Here is a 16,704-nt window from a genome sequence, read left to right as displayed (position 1 = left end):
ATAAATGGGCTCACTTAATGAATACATAGTTAGTGCATTAGAAATAGGATAAGTGAAAGGTAATTCTCAAGTAAGGGACTCATTAATAATATTCAGTAGCTTTTGAGAATACACACCAGTATGTAATGAGTACATATGTATGAGTGATAGCTAACATGCAGAGCACTATTCCAAACCCAGAACTTACAACCAAGCGGATATCCATGACCTCCAATGGTCTGTAAGTTTCTGCTTCAAAACTACAACCTACATTTTAACATCCTGCTCATTCTAAATTATATTGCATATTGTTTTTATTTTGTTCCTTGTGCCTTTTGATTATTTTAGTAAAAACTAAAGATGCTATTAGTGCTGACCTAGGCACTGGCTCACAGGTGCTATAGCCTTAGCTATGCCATTACTTACAACATTTCTACATGCTATTTATAAATTGAGACATACATTACCTAAAATGTAATTAAGCAGAAAGTAAAACCTCTAGATAATATTTATAGGTTTTCTTGTGACTGTGAGCTAATCTTGTAAAATTTTACTATATTATTATAATATTAATGGTTTAATACAAATATAACATTTTTCTATTAAGAACTGATTTAAAGCATATAAATTGCATGCTTATTTGTCCTACTGACCATTGTCACTAAAACAGAAAGTGACGGCTTTCACCAATCAGGCAAGGGTAATCTTCCATTGAGGACATTTGTTCTAGAGGCAGTTTTCTATAAGAGCAATTCCCTACACTTGTTGTTCTTTGTATAGTAACCTTGCTAACAAACTCAAAACCATCCAGTACTTAAAAAGGTTTTGGGTATATATATAATAGAAAATATATAATAAATATATACTGTAATATATAATAAATTATTTAGCTATTTTCAAATGGCCAAACACAGATATAATAAAGTCTTTGTAGTGCCTTATTAAAGCAGCTACTCCTACTAAAAATAACCCTTTGTCACTGCCAACAGCAGTCCTAGAAATACTAAGTAGCATTGTGCATGCATTCTTGTACATATGACAGCCAGTTTTCCATCATAACCAATAGCATTTTTTTCTATTTGAGAAATGTGGAAAATGTTATCTGCAAAAGGGTAAAAAGGTCCATTTTTAACTTATGCCAACAAACCTATTCACCTGACTACTGTAATTCAGGCACAATGTAGAAAATTAGCAATATTTAATCACATAAATAATAAAGAATAAATGGACCTATTTGGTGTAACTCTACCAAAGGCATCACAATTTCAATTTTTGTTATTATTTAATCAACACCAAAAAAAAAACCCTAAAACATTTTATAACAGGGCAGACCTGTTATAAATCCAAACAATACCTCTATTTACAAGTAAAGCTCTCTTAAATAACTAGTAATATATTTATCTGTGCTTATATAGAAACCAAACACACTTACCTAAACAGATTTTAATTGGTAAAGATAATATGTCAGCTTTTATCCCTTTAAAGCATGGGAGAATCTCTTCTAGGTCACAACAACTCATCCAAATGACATCGGAAAGCCAGGGTACATCTGGTTTAATGGGATGCTCCTGAATAAATTTGAGAACAATAAGCATAAGAATGATAGTGATATCATTAATTTAGGTTTTTTGCCTGTGTAAAATTCTGTAAGAAGCCAGTATTACTTGTCCAGCTATTGCAGTGCTTCTTAAGTTTTTATTTTATGTATGTCCTTAAAACTAATTGATTGAGAATTTTTACATACCCGCTACTTTCAAGAATGAGAAGTTCCACTTTAAAAATCCGACAGGCAATGCCAGTCAGGGTATGTGCTGACAATATGCAACACAGCAGGGTTGTTTTACTAAAGGAATATAGGCATTTCACTTAGCCAAGCAAATTATCCCCTACCAGGGGATACAGCATTTAGCTTAGTGAATGAGGTGAAGCTTTGTTGACTCTAACCATCCGATCATATGTAAGGAAAATCCTGTTTATTTATTCTTGCACATGATTGAGTATTTGTTGCAAGGTGAATTTTCACCTTATTTATTCAGCTAAGTGAAAAATCCCTTGCTAGGAAATATTTTTGTTTTTCTAAGTTAACAGACTTGCCTTTTAGAAAATTACCCCATAGAGAGAGAACAACTCATGTACTGCGTATGTATGTGCAAAAATTATATAGAATTTTCACAAGCAAAAAAAATTACCTCTGGCGCTGTCTTAAAAAACTGTCATACACTAGCCTGAAAAAAGGCATTTTGCAGCAGGTAACTGCACTATAAAAATAAGATGTCCTGTAAGTTTAACTCCAATAGGCTGCCACACTGACATGATGAAGTGATAATCTGTGAAGTGCTATTAGAGAGGGCAGAATGTTCCTGCTTAACCAATACTCAGCTCATAATACAAAGTGCTGCTCTGCTCTGACATTGCAGTGAACCTACATATGTCATTGTGGCTTCAGTTTATATCAGAGATCTTCTATTCCTTACTAGGCCTCAAGTCATATTTATATAATGGTATGATTCCATGTGCTACCTGCAAGCCTTTATACCTTTGCATTAGACATATTACATGGTTCAGACTGCTTTATGCCTAATATATATAGAGTAGTTTTCTCAATGACAGTCAGTTCATTCAATAACAAACACTGGAAGCTAGGAAGATTTCTTTATGAGTTAATGGCATGATGCACAAGATTAGGCTTATCGCTACGTTTACATGAACACATTCCTTCCTTCAGGCCATAGGTTTTTGATTCAAGCTATTGAGATATGAAAACATACAGAAGATTTATCTGTACTAAAAGCAATAAAATCCCACCTTATCTAAGCCTGCAGCCCCTCGCAGGAAGAAATTCCATTCTGACTCAGTGATTTCTCCTTTCTGTCGCATGATCTCAATGCAAAGCATAAAACTGTAAATAAGCTTGTGCTGTTCAAAGAGACCTCGTGAAACATTGGTATAAGACGAGAAAAGCGTTTGCTTGAGAAGAGTTGCTAGACGGGTGTCAAGATCATTACTTTTTTCAGCAGACTCAATTGTCATGTTGAATAACTGAAACAGGAAAAAAATAAGTCAACAGAGAATGTGAACAAGCAGTGAAGAACTTCCATTTAATTGCAGTGCATACAAATAGAGGAGATAAAAAATTCAATATATCAGGCATTTGAGTTTTTTGGTACAGTTTAAGTATTTCACTTATGGGATGATTCAGTGCAGTAATAGGAAAAGAAGTCATAGTGTGTAAAATATGGTAATCTATAGCAAGCATATGCCAGAATTAAAGTAATAGATATATTCATATACTGTATATACTGTATTCATATACTGTATATATATATATATATATATATATATATATATATATATATATATATATATATAAAACTCCACCTTTTCAAAATGAAAAAGTTTCCAAATCTCAACTATAATAATAGTTATTAAACTAATAATTAATTATCCAGAGTTGCCTTCACAGATTACCTTTATTATACAGAACCAGTCCTGTACTGGCTGAATGATGACTCCTATCATTTTTTTAACTTCCTGTGAGCCCAGGAACAAGAAATTAAAGGACCTCTACTAAAAGCCATCATAGCAGGTGGTCATTATAACAGGTGCTGTTATTGAAGGATTTCTGTTCCAGTAAAAAAAAAGTTAGATTTTGGATTTTCCCTGCCTTTTTTTAATACCAGCACAGGAAATAAGGGTAAATATTCACAATGAGGGCACAGACATCAATACCAAGCCTGATTCTAATCCTTTAAAAGAAATCACTAGATTCAGATTGTCATTGTGTAGTACTAGAATAATGTAATGTAGTGGGAACAATGTAACATCTAGAAATATGTATATTTAACTTACTTGTTTGAAGTACTTCAGTGAGAACTGATACATTGGATCTATTTCTGAAAGACTAGCAATGACAAAATACACCACAGACCCTTGGGTGGCCACCGTCCTGTATTTCTCGCGAGCTGTGTTTATCTTTTGTTCTGTAGTTTCAGCTTCTTGCAGTCTAGTTTTAATGGCACCTGAGGTTATCTGACATCAATGAGAAAAAATATAACATTTATTTTTACTGCTATGCAATTGAAAGATTTTCCTGTACTACAAATCTTCATTGCTTCCTATTATTATAGTATTATGTAATTATCAACACTTTGCAGAAGATTTATTTTGAAAAACTATACATACATGCCAGATAATTGTCACTTAAGATGAACGTAGATCTTGTCTCTGTGAAAATCTAGCATGTGTAGGATGTTGTTAATCGATTCACCCTGGCAGATTGATAAACGACTGAGAGGAATGGACCACTGTACCTTCCTGAAATCTAGCACAGTGGAGTGCTGCTTTCTCTTCCCCCCTACCCCTCTATAGAACACAACAATGTTGTATGTACAGCACTCGTTTGTTCATCTGTCACTGCAAACAATCAGAAACATTCTTTGCTACTTTAGTAAATCTACCTTATTGAAAACAGTGTTCAATCTATGAAGGTGATACATTACCTAAGAAGTTGAAAAATGCAACGGACATTTCAGAACAAGTCCTGCTGCATGTGACACATATGACCTTTATGGCTGCAGACATCAGAGCTATTTGAACCCCAAAACATAGGATGCAATTGATTTTGACTAACTTGTTTCGTAATTTAATAGTCGTGATTACTTGACTTTTATATATCAACAAAGCCGTTATTGATCACAAGATCATTCAGAACATGGTTATCTCATGACATTGTTCATAAACAAAAAATCCACAACCTAAATGTTTTGTTTTTTAATCAAAAAGCCATGAGACAATCAAAAGCAAAAAAAACTCAAGTGACACCTAGGTCATAGAGAATGGGAGTGCTATTAGTGTGTATGTACATTGGGAGTATCTAAGCCTGAGAAGCCCACAGAAGCAAGTATGAAAAATCTCACTAAGAATTGAGCACACCGATGAAAATATCATTGCATAAATACACTTAGACCTACACTTATACCTTAGACCTATATATGGAACACAAATATTATTAAACAGAAAATGTAAGTATTTGGTGAAAACAAAAAGTTTAGGTGATGCTCTACTTACACATCTAAAATGTATAGAATGTAATGTTTGGTGAAAGTAGTGAAGTGGCCTCAAATTTAATGATTGAGATCCTAAATGTAAATAATGTTTTGAATTGTGATAAACCTTATTGTATTTCCCTAAAAAATAAAAATTGTTCCACCGAGTTCATTGGCACAATAGTTTTCCATTATGTAATGACAAGTTCCCAAGTCAGTACCCTCTCCTGACCCCCAACCCTTTTGGGTCCTCCCATCTCTTTTACTTTTTCTTCTCTTTCCTACTTTTTCCCTTTTCCTCTTGGTATAGTTATCAGTTGAAATAAGTTGCACTACAACATTATCTCCAGATAACTTCAGGTGGTTGCCCCACCAGCAGTGGGGACAGGGGTCGTCTTCAGACTGGGGGGATCCTCCACTCCCCCCATTGCTATTGTTTTTTTTCCATGGACTATAGCCTTAATTAAAGAAGAATCTACAAACTTTGGTTTTTGAACGCCTAAAGTGACAACTCTGTGAGGGTGCCCAAGGCAGTCATCTTTCTGTCATGGTTGAACAATAAATAAATGTGTTCACATGACACAAGTAAAGAATGCATACAAGGACAGCAGGTGGATCAATAGCAGACCTTTGACTCCTGAAGGGTATTGATAAGTTCTTCATTGTCCAAGATGTTCCCTTCTGATGTAAAAAGAAGCTTTAGGATCCGTTCCTCAATTGCTTTCAACTGGTTCTTGTCAGAGTTTATGCGGATAATGAGCTGATTCCTCTGTTCCTCTAGATCTGGTCTTTCAATCCTTACAACATCACTGAAAGATTGATTTCATAATTAGCATTTTCAAACAAATGAATTGCAAAGCAAAATAAATCATTGTTAATTATATATTTTTACAAATGAAATATACTGTAACCAAACATCATGATATCAAGTGACAGATAAGTACCGCGAGGGACAGCTTCAGATTTAGGACAAGTATTGCAGCAAAAGCTCCTTTTTATTTTATCTTGAAAAGGCTGTTAATATTATCAAATTTTTGAATACAGCTCTGCTTTAATCTTTTACTAGCAGAAGTTATGAATTAGGCGCACTTTTATGCAATTACTTTCAAAAATTACTTTCAAAACGCCCTTTTCTGTTGTTTTTTAAACTTTCTTTTACTTTGCTTAAGAGTATTAGTATGCAAGATATATGTTTTTTATATACATGGTTGGATTGAATGTACAGATGTAAGTAAATAACCTTAGAAGTTGATCTTCAAGGCCGGATCTGGTCACAGTGAAATTTATTACAGTCACTTTGATACACACCTAGACATAAAGGAGACAAATTTAAAAACAAAGAAATGAATAGTCTGACAAAAAAAAGAGTGTATATTGCATATATAGGAAAAACAACTGGTAAATATACAGAGCACCATGGGCATTGGTACAAATCAGAAATTGATTTATAACAAATAGAAGCAGTTCCACTCTACAAATTGCAGCAATTTATTGCTAGTTCTGTGTTAATAAATATCCATTATTTGTTTTTAGCTCTAACAAAATAACTATAACTTCCAGGTTTGGTGGTGCCAATCTCTATTTCTGTAAGGTGTCCCTATTCAGTGGTTCCATTTGAAGTACAGGTTGTAGGGATCTTTGTTATTTTAAGGTGGTCAAGCCTGAATAAAGCTGCCTTATGCTTCAGCTAAAAGAAGCTGTCAAGACAGCCTTTCATCAAACTGCTGCAGCCATGGTACATCAGTTTCAGTGGGCTTTGGGCTGACTGATGACAACTAAAAAAATCAGAAAAGAAAAGGTAGCAAAAACCAATACGATTGCTTTACCTTGCAGACAAATATTGCAGTAGATAATATCCAAGCTTTATTCAATTTTCATGAAGCAGTCCTATAGTGTGTATTATATTGAAAGTATTTTTGTTGACTATAGTAGCCAAATAAATTTTAGTTCAGTTTTTTTTTGGGAAAATGGCAATATAATCCTTGATTGATTGCTATTCTTTTGTAAATTTCCACAAACAATGGGACTTTAAAGGCACATAATAGTTATGAGAAAGACTTATGTATATATGTGTTTGTAGCTTCAAATTTTCCTTCTGAAAAGAAGGGGACTAGATTCACGAAACATGTCGAGGGAAGAATGAAATAATCACTTAAACAAAGTTTTGTTGTGTTTTAAATGTTTTTATGGAATGTTTTTGTAAAGTTATGATATTTAAATTGTTCTTAAGCTATATATTGAAAATCAAACTTTTTTCTTTATGTCTTTAAAGTTCAATATACATCTAACATATGTTCTTGGCCACACCATCATTATCTAATTTTCACTCAATTATGCACCTGATCTTTAGTTACACACAAAACCATTTACTCTGCTGACCAGAATTTAATACCCTAACTGTAACAATGGTTACATAATGCTACATAAATTCAATCAACTGTGTAATGCACCCTAAGTCTTATTAATTATCATCAGTGTGTTTTATGATAAAACTCCTGTAGTACAGGCACCAGGGCTTTAGTTGTTTTCATTTGTGTTATGTGTTTAACCATATCGCAAATCTTTGCACTTCCCCGTAATAAAACAGAATCACTTTACATACAACAAAAATTTAGCTGAAATCTATTGCAGCTGCTATATACCAGAAGATCTTTAAATTATTTTCCGAAAGTTTTCAGCAACAATAAACTGTTATGAATATTTGTCTACGAGCATGTGTGACACCACTAAAAAGGTCAGCGCATCTATTTGCGGAAGAATATTAATTTACAAATATAACAATCTGACAACTCAGTGAAGCAATAGCTGCTGCAGGCTGCAGTAAATACCTATAATCTTCCAAATCAATTATATTTAATAACACTGACTGGATTATTATACACAAAGCACAACACTGATTTAACAATCTAGGCTCAGAGTGAATTTCATTCCAAGGTATTTTTTATGCATATTTTCACAAATGATATGTACGCAATATGATGACAGCTGCGGTGCTTTATCTGTCTCTTGGGGTAGAAAGTCTTAAGGTTCCAATTGGCCACAACTAGTTTTTTTGTGCTTCCAGCATTAAATAAATAGGCAAAATTTGAAAAAGAACTTGCACTGAATTGCTATTACATCCTGGTCAACCCCCTCCTATGTAAAAGTAACAAAAACACCTGTGGATAAAAGCTAGCAAAGCCTTCTTACTGATAATTTACTTTCCAGAGAGAATCTGGGAACACAGAGTATTCATTTTATTAATACATGTGTCATAACTGTGGATTTTCAGTGAAAGTCAGGTGTAAAGTAAATACAATATATACTTTATATTAGAATTATTAAAAAAAAACTTTCCATTAGAATATAAACAGCAACCTTTTTATTAATTGAACCTGCAATCAAGTTATAGTACATGCAGCATGTTAGGTTTACTTTAATGCTCTAATTGTTAACCATGCTAAAATCTGCATGTATCCTCTGTATCCCTTGCATAAATTACCATGACCTTAACTAACGTTTAATTTTGATAACATATTTTGGGGACTACCTGCAGGACAAGTTTTATGACAACATAATTGTAGATCATTCTAATTCAGCATCACAGTGATAAATATGGAATGGCTGTTTTTCCTTACCTCAGGAAGATAATGTGGATTTGGCATTTTAGTCGTCATATAGAACCTAAAGTTCTTGTCATAATCAATGTCAGAATCTCCAAGGCGAATAAGCGTTCTTCCGCCTGACACAAAGGTCTGCTTGAGAAGAATTGGCTCCAGAGCAGGATCTAAGCTTTCCTTCAGCTTTAATTAAAAAACACACCATCATAAATAGATCAAGCAAGGATTATTGAACACTATGAATAAAAGTAGAATATAACTCTTTTAAATGTCTACACATTATAGCTTAGTTCAGAAAAGTCAATTGTTCTATGATTATTTTATTTCTGTATGTTTTCTATGTTATCCTTTAGTAATTGCTATTTTAAAATTCTTATAAATATTTTCATGTCTTTCCATATAGAGTATTCATTATATGGATGTGAGAGGATACCTGTCATTTGTATGAAATACAAATGCTAAATCATTCTGTGTATTACACAATATAATATTCCTTTATATATCAATCAATTCATTTCAGAGTAAGGAGTCCTAGATTATGCATGTTAGCAAAGTAAACAGGGCAGTTGATTTACTAAATGCTTCTATTAAATGTTTGAATTTGCTGAGAAAATAACTAGACCAAATCACAAGGGACAAGACTTATAATTTGCAGTCATCGGAAACACATTTAGTATTTTGTGATTGTTTTGTGCAGTCATAAGAGGAAATAATTTTCACTGTTGTAATCAAGCTGGCAAATGGGCTTCGGCTTTGGTCCTCCATTAGAAATACTAACATGGAATCATGTAAAAAATAATTCAGTCCCCTGGTGTCCTAAAAAGACAAAAACTTATGTGGAAATAGAATACTTCTCCAATCTTATTTCTTTGTTTGAAGCTTGAATGTCCTAAAGTAGCTGTGATGTAATGTTTTACAAAGTTAGCAGAGAATTAACAACCGCGTTTGTTGTATCACAGTTTATAGTCAATGTTTTATGTGCCTGGGATAATGAAATTACCACTGCAATAGTCTCTGTGCTTTTACTCTCCTATAATACATTTGAGGAATAAAAGATACATATGGAGGACAGAGACAGAGGACACCATAGGGCAGCTTAAAGTGGTCACACATTACAATCTGATCACCCAAATACCTCAAAACAAACCTATAACAGGAATAAACATACTAAATTTACACAATTACAAAACTGTACATTTTTTTTATATATTCATTATAAGCAAAAAATTAGGGTCCTTGTTGTGATTTTTTAGAAAGAACCCCTTCCCGATACAAGCAGCTAGGAATGTCAGATATGGCTTGGTTTATAGATATTTTATGGAATGCTAAGCATATTTTAATACTTTACTGTTAATAGGGCATAGATCCACTTTACAATCTATCAACTACCATGCAGTATGTTGCCATATGTATCTTGATATAAACTGACTGAATTGTTACTCATTAATAGTTGTTGTTATGTCTAAGATTTTAAAATCTTATTGTTGGCAGCTTAAAGTGAATTAAGTCAAAGGCACCACATTATATAGAAGAACTGGATAACCACCTTTAGCCCTCTACCTCCCTCCTTTGTCCCCTTCATGACACAGTAAAATGTGGCATACCACCTTGGAATATTAGGCAAATTAGTCACAGGAACTGTTAAAAGACATCTTGCACTGAGAAGCAAAGCAGAGTTGGTCGGAGTTTGAGTCCTCCAAATGTTCCAAATTCATATCTATGGGCATGTTAACGTTACCCACTGAGCTGATTTACTGCAGTGGAGAATCAACTTCACTCAAAAGTATATACATATTTCCCTCAATTGTAAAGAGCAAATTCATGATTACTTATTTATTTCTGTATAAGATTGGGTATCAAAAAAAACATGTTAACATGAATTGATACATGAATATTCACACAACTGGTTAGGTTACAACTTTAAACTCCTTCTGCAAATCAACATTTACAGTTAATGGTAAGTAAATGACTTCTCTGACCCATTTTTGCTTGTGCATTTATGCAGTTGTATGATAAACACAATAGTCAATATATACAGTATTCATGTGACTAATAAAGCAGTATAGCAACAATTGGTAAAATAAAACTACAACTTTCTTTTAAACCATAAAAAATATAAGATTGTACAGCTACTGAAACTTAATAAGTAGGTTTAATTTATTCTTGCAGCAGAATTCTTTTTTCCGCTTAACAAATGAAAGTAAAGTGTCTAGATTTTAACATGTATCAGAACGGTTAATGAAGGATTACATTTCGTCCCTCCAGTAACACAAAAATGAAGCAATTTAGAAAAGTAAACAATACAATGGCAAGTATAAATACTAATTAGGAAAAGAATGTGCAAGGGCAATTCTAAGCAGAGCATACTAATTAAGCTCATAAGAAGAAAGATCTCTAGAGATCAGCTTCTGTTCTACCACCACTGTCCTGTACGATATGCTTGTTATCCAGGGATTTTACGAGAACCAGCTCAGCAACACATTGGAAAAACAACGTGAAAGAAAAAGTTGTTTGTCTCGGAACTACTACATTGTGAATGGCAAGGGCATTCTCTGAAAAAAAAGCGTTTGTACTATTCATTACAAACACACCAATTTCTTTGTGAAAGAAGTCTTTGTTTACTGAATTCAATTACAAAAGTCTTCAAAATATAGAATGATTCCAACTAAGGAAGATTCAACAATATAGTGCACTAGCTAAGACCTTGTAAATGTTATCTACCTACTTTGCAGATAGTCATATGTCACAGCAGCTTCTTGTTACTTATCAGTGGCTTTTATGTTAGACACAATAAAAAAGATAACAGGATTCTGCTTCTTTATGATGATTTATTTTCTATGTGGCTACAGTTACCAATTGCCATGAGTGTTAGCCACCAGTAATAGAATGTTTTTGTTTTTTTCATGAAAGTAGTGTTTTGATCTACGAACTCCTAATAAAGAAAACAAAACTGTGCTGCAGTTACCTTAATATACATTCTACGTTTTCTCTTAGTCCTCCTACAAAGTTCCAGAAACACTTGTTCTGTCTGCAGATAAAGTCTTTCTGATGCAGTTTTCAATGATGTATAGCAACTATGTCGTACTGCCCCCGAATTCAGTGCATAGTTGCCATTCTCATGTAGGCTGTGCCTGCTTACATGTTAGTAGAATGTTGTCAGAGCATGACTAAGCATTGTCACTGCTGATGCACAAGCCTGTACGTCACCATTCAGCACCTGACCACACTAGTCCTGCCCACGATTTCTAGATTGCCAGCACTGCCCCTGCAGCTACCCCAACTGTGAGCTCCAATGTCTGGAAGGTAAAGACAATCAGCTTAGGGGGATACGGGCGAGAATCATGCATGTGTACAGCACCTGTCGTCCATTGTCTGAGCGACCGTCCTGGCGGATATACGGACGATGGACAACGAACAATCGTAATGGAAGGGAAGGGGTAGAGTGCGCAGCAGGGTGCTACTTCGTCGTCCTCCCCTCTTTATAGAGCAGAATGGTGCTGTATGTACAGCATTCATTCATGCATCATGCAGTCTTTAGTTGCTGGAAGGGATTGTGAAAGATTCTTTCCAACGACAATAAATGCATGTGTGTATGCAGCTTTAGTTGCACATATTAGTGGGGGACAACAGCATTGCCACTTAACAACAGCAACTACCTGCTTAATAATATTTTTTACAGCACATAGATACACAGATATATATCCTATGTGTGTGCCTGATAATACTATCCCAATGACCATATAACACATAAGATTAGATCAGCTTCTACTTACCTCTTCTAACAAAACTGGCAGTCCAAGCCTAATAGCATTCTCCAATGTCCTGAGAAATCCGGCATCTGTCAATTTAATGACTTTTAAGCCATTTTTGGTTTCTTTGTTTCTAATCCAGCGATTGGCCTAAGGTATGAAATTTATTATACAAATGAAACGGTTGATAATAAATCATATCACTTTTTTGGTACAGTATCAAATAGCTAAGAAAAAACTAGCAAAAATCATTTTATAGGAAAATAGCTACTAAAAAGTTAAACCTGTATAAAAGCAAATCTTGGCACTTTAAAAGAAATATTTAGTGATGCCTCCTAAAAACGTAATCACCACAGAGCTGCTTGCTGCATCAATGAGGACCACCAATCCCAAAGAAAATACAAAGAAAGTGATCTTTACCTGCCTGGAAATGGTAAGTGGAAGCCAGAAAATGGGAGGGTTTGAAGCCTTGAGTTGGGCTTCATGTACAATACCTTATAAATCACTATTCATCTTCATCTGATTACAGCAAAATGAACTGTGATTGTATCTAGAGTTCATATGGTAACATAATTGAATAAATAGGTCCAACAACACATGGGTTTTACCAATATGCTTTATAAACTGTGTAGATGTATGGGCTACCCTATGTACAAGCTTTTTTCACAACTTTCATAAAAATGTAGTTCTCATAAATAAGCACTTTATACTGATCATTTTCTTTTTCCTGGAGTAATAAACATACTGAAAATGTTTAAAAATTTAAATTCACACAGTGGATAAGTCATCAAAATAAAAATGGCCCAATTCATAGGTAAAAATATATAAATATTTTTCCACACCCGTTTAGCACCGTAGTCTTTTCTCATTTGATGGGAAGATACCTCCTTGTCCATTGTTCATAGTCTTTATGTTTACCAGTTACCCCTGTTTTATGTTTTTAATATGTTTGCTTTGTTTGTTATTTATTTGATGTTGTAATATCTTTTCATGTCACCATTTGACTGACTGCATTTGTATTCTTGTTCAACATATACCTTGCAATTTTTGTTAAAGTATATCTACATATTGCGATTTTTCTCATGTTGTTCAAAAAACTACTTCATATGTGTTCCCCTGTATTGTAGAGTAAGACTATGTGCAATAAAAAGATGATTGTATGCAAAGATTAGCTAAATCTTTTGACTCAGACATTTCTCCTTTCCACTGACTAAAAAGCAAATACATTTTCCATTTTTTTTCTGTTCCTATCATTTTTTATATAAAATATTACCTGATCTTGTGGGTCAATCATCAGGGGCCAGCGTCTTCCACGAGTAACCAATATACCATTTTCAGTTGAAACAAGATCTCGAGGTAATCCATCTGTATTCCATTGTCGAATTTCATAGGCATCACCCAGAATATTTATTAAACTGAAATTTGGACTTAAAGGAATTTCTAGTTCTTGACACTTTTTATTCCAGCATTCAATTAGCTGCAATCAATGAAAACAGAAAACAAGTAAAATAAGTTCCATAAACATATCACAATGTTCTTAGCTAGCTGATTATCTTTACTGTTAAATAAAATGTTCTTCTCTTTTCCAAGGATTAACATAAGGATTGGGAGCTGCCATTGCTGACATTTTGTTCTAAATTGTGCACATGTGCATTAGAATATTTTTAACCCCCATACAAGTCAAAGAGAATACCAAAGCAGCTTAGAGCAAGTTGTTGAAGCTTGGAAGTAGGTCATATGCATGTCAGAAAGAAGTAACTTGAAGGCCAAATACACCAAAAAGAAACTCTGAATGATTCCAGAAACATCTAAAACTGATCTGGTCTCAAATGCATGCTGAATTGGGATAAGCAACCTATTTGCATGGATTCACTTTAGGTGGAATGTATGTTCCTGCTCATATGTGAAATTACTATGGAAGAGCCTCACACTCCAGAGTCACCCTAGGATTCACATTCTTTAAAGACCCTTACAAATACTTACTATCCTTATCTATGCATTCATTGGTAATGCAGGGTACAATGCTAAGTTGTCCTTATGCATACTAAATGTTGATCACTTGTGGGTATCTATGTGTTTTCTGGATGATCACACATAAATTAACCTGGACATAAACTTGACAGTTTTGGAAAATATCGCCAATATTCTATAAAAGTAATAAGTCATAGTTTGAATACTTGGGGCATGATATTTTTTTTTTTCTTTCTCGGCTTCCTATGGTGATGTTTAACGCTTCGTGAGCTCAGCCTCAAGAGTTACTGCCACATATCATAACAACAAAACTAGCCTAGGGAGACTATCAGAGTAGGACTGATTTATCTGGCTCACTGCATGCTTCGCTTATGACACTGAGAGCAAATAAGACTGTTAGTTTTCTTTCTATGAAGATTATATAGTAGAAAAAGCAATCAAATATGAAAATATCACTTAAAGATCTATACATACTAATGTTATCTAGGAAATATGCCTAAATGATAAATTTGCATAAATTTATCCTAATTAGACAAAATGTTAAATGTAGCAAGTCTTTCACAGTTCTTTCAGGTTTGTGTTGCAGTCTCTAGTTATTTGATTCTGTGCTAAGCAACATTTAGGACTACAGAGAGCAGGTTTCACCCAGAAATCTGGGTCTAGTTTTAGAAATGTCAAAATTTTGGGCAAATCAGCAAATAGAAATACTTTAGGAAAATAATAAGCAAGACAGTAATATAAAAGTCAGTGTACGGAGCTGCAAAGATGTACTTGTGAGCCAGCCAGTAACAGAATAGTCCTACCATCAGAAAACTGCTGTATTTTATGTTACATGGTGTCTCCATGGGTTAGTTTTAGGAACCTATCTACGTTTTTGCAAGACAAAACTAATAGTCAGCTCTCTGTACATTTTTTCTTCATAGTGAGGATCCAAGTCCTACTCACTTCCTGCTGCCTTCCTTTATGTCATTACCATTGCAATAAATAATAACTTATTATGAACTTTCAGTTTAAACTCCAAAAGAGTTGAATGCGCACATGCATTATTTGTAACTGAAAGAATAACAAATGTACATAAATCAATAAATAAATAAATACAAACGTGCATTTTTTAAATGTGGAAATATTTAGCTAAGAAACACTAAATCTTAATGTGAAAAAAATTAAAGAAAATATATACTCACCAGCTGTCGGTAAACAGCTGTAAATGCACCATAATAAGCAACACATGCAGCTGCAATGAAGACATTTCCTATAACATTTGAGATCTCTTCTTCAAAACTTTCAATACTCTCTTTCCACCGAACCTGTTCATCACCCAGGGCTGCAGTCAATTTACCTGCTCGGTTGAGCCGTGCTTGTGTAAGAGCCATAGTTTTTGCTAAAAAAAGAGTATATTTAAAAAATACATAAGAAAAAAAAAACTATTTTGCAAATCTATTTAAAAATTACTATTTTGCATTTATTACAAATAAATACAAAGAACTTTAATATATATCGACTCTCCCTTAAAGCTGAAAAAGATGCAACTTTCAGGACAGATGTTTTAATAAATCATATACCAACTAAAGACCACTTACTTCCTAATTATAATTTTATAAACATGATTATAATAACTGTAGGTTTAATATTCTATTGTTAGATGGGTGTCTATTTAAAAAAGGAAACAGCAAGAAATGGTTACAAAAATGGTTAAATTTGGTTACAATGAAAAAAAAGGGAATGTATTGGTTAGTGTAATATAAACAGTATAATACGTTTAGTGGGATGCTTAGTTGTAGCTATACCTGTTGTCTCTAGGTAGTAGCATTATAGCCAGCATGTCCGTTGCCATATTTGCTAGTAAACAATATAATAAAGGTTGTTAAACAGTTATTAAAGCCGAACTTCGAAGTAGGGTCCCTACTTTATTGTAAGCTTTAACTACTTGTTTTGTCTAGAGCAGTGGTGCCCAACTTTTTTTCCTCCAAGGTGGGGGGGGGGGCTGCTGTTCACATTGGGATAATGTCCACAATGTAAATAAACATTAAATGTGTTTAAAACTGGAATAGTTTTCATTTAAAATTAAATTAAATTGAAATGTTTCAGCAGACAGTAACTTTCAGGAGAAATTGGGGTTTAAAGAAAATAAAGGGACATGGGACAGGGCACCATGGTATCATAGGAGTGATACAATTTTAGTGTGGGGGGGGTACCACAAGTTTCCCCTACTTATCCTAAATTCCCTTCCTCTACTGTTAATGAGATATTGGAGTTCACAGAAGGTAAGTGGCCAGCTATGTGTGACAGTTATGATATAACAGGTATAGTTTTTCATATCGTGATGGTGCCGTAGTGATGAAACTTTAGGGAGAGTTAGCC

The 16,704-nt window shown here is 33.9% G+C and overlaps 1 protein-coding gene across 1 annotated transcript in view; it reads right to left on the bottom strand.

Moving 5' to 3' along the window:
- DNAH6 (dynein axonemal heavy chain 6) overlaps positions 1–16,704 on the bottom strand; it is a 131,641-nt gene that overhangs the window by 25,924 nt on the left and 89,013 nt on the right. The window contains exons 53-61 of the mRNA XM_072405391.1: positions 15,528–15,724; positions 13,646–13,849; positions 12,397–12,522; positions 8,642–8,806; positions 6,265–6,332; positions 5,653–5,833; positions 3,829–4,008; positions 2,785–3,018; positions 1,412–1,547 (exon numbers count right to left, since the gene is read on the bottom strand). Coding sequence (XP_072261492.1) covers positions 1,412–1,547; positions 2,785–3,018; positions 3,829–4,008; positions 5,653–5,833; positions 6,265–6,332; positions 8,642–8,806; positions 12,397–12,522; positions 13,646–13,849; positions 15,528–15,724 — 1,491 coding nt within the window. The remainder of the gene's footprint in view (positions 1–1,411; positions 1,548–2,784; positions 3,019–3,828; positions 4,009–5,652; positions 5,834–6,264; positions 6,333–8,641; positions 8,807–12,396; positions 12,523–13,645; positions 13,850–15,527; positions 15,725–16,704) is intronic.

Source organism: Pyxicephalus adspersus, chromosome 3, assembly GCF_032062135.1.
Source record: "Pyxicephalus adspersus chromosome 3, UCB_Pads_2.0, whole genome shotgun sequence".
NCBI classification, from domain to species: domain Eukaryota; kingdom Metazoa; phylum Chordata; class Amphibia; order Anura; family Pyxicephalidae; genus Pyxicephalus; species Pyxicephalus adspersus.
The sequence above is the reverse complement of the archived record's forward strand: the minus strand, read 5'-3'. Positions and strand labels throughout refer to the sequence as shown.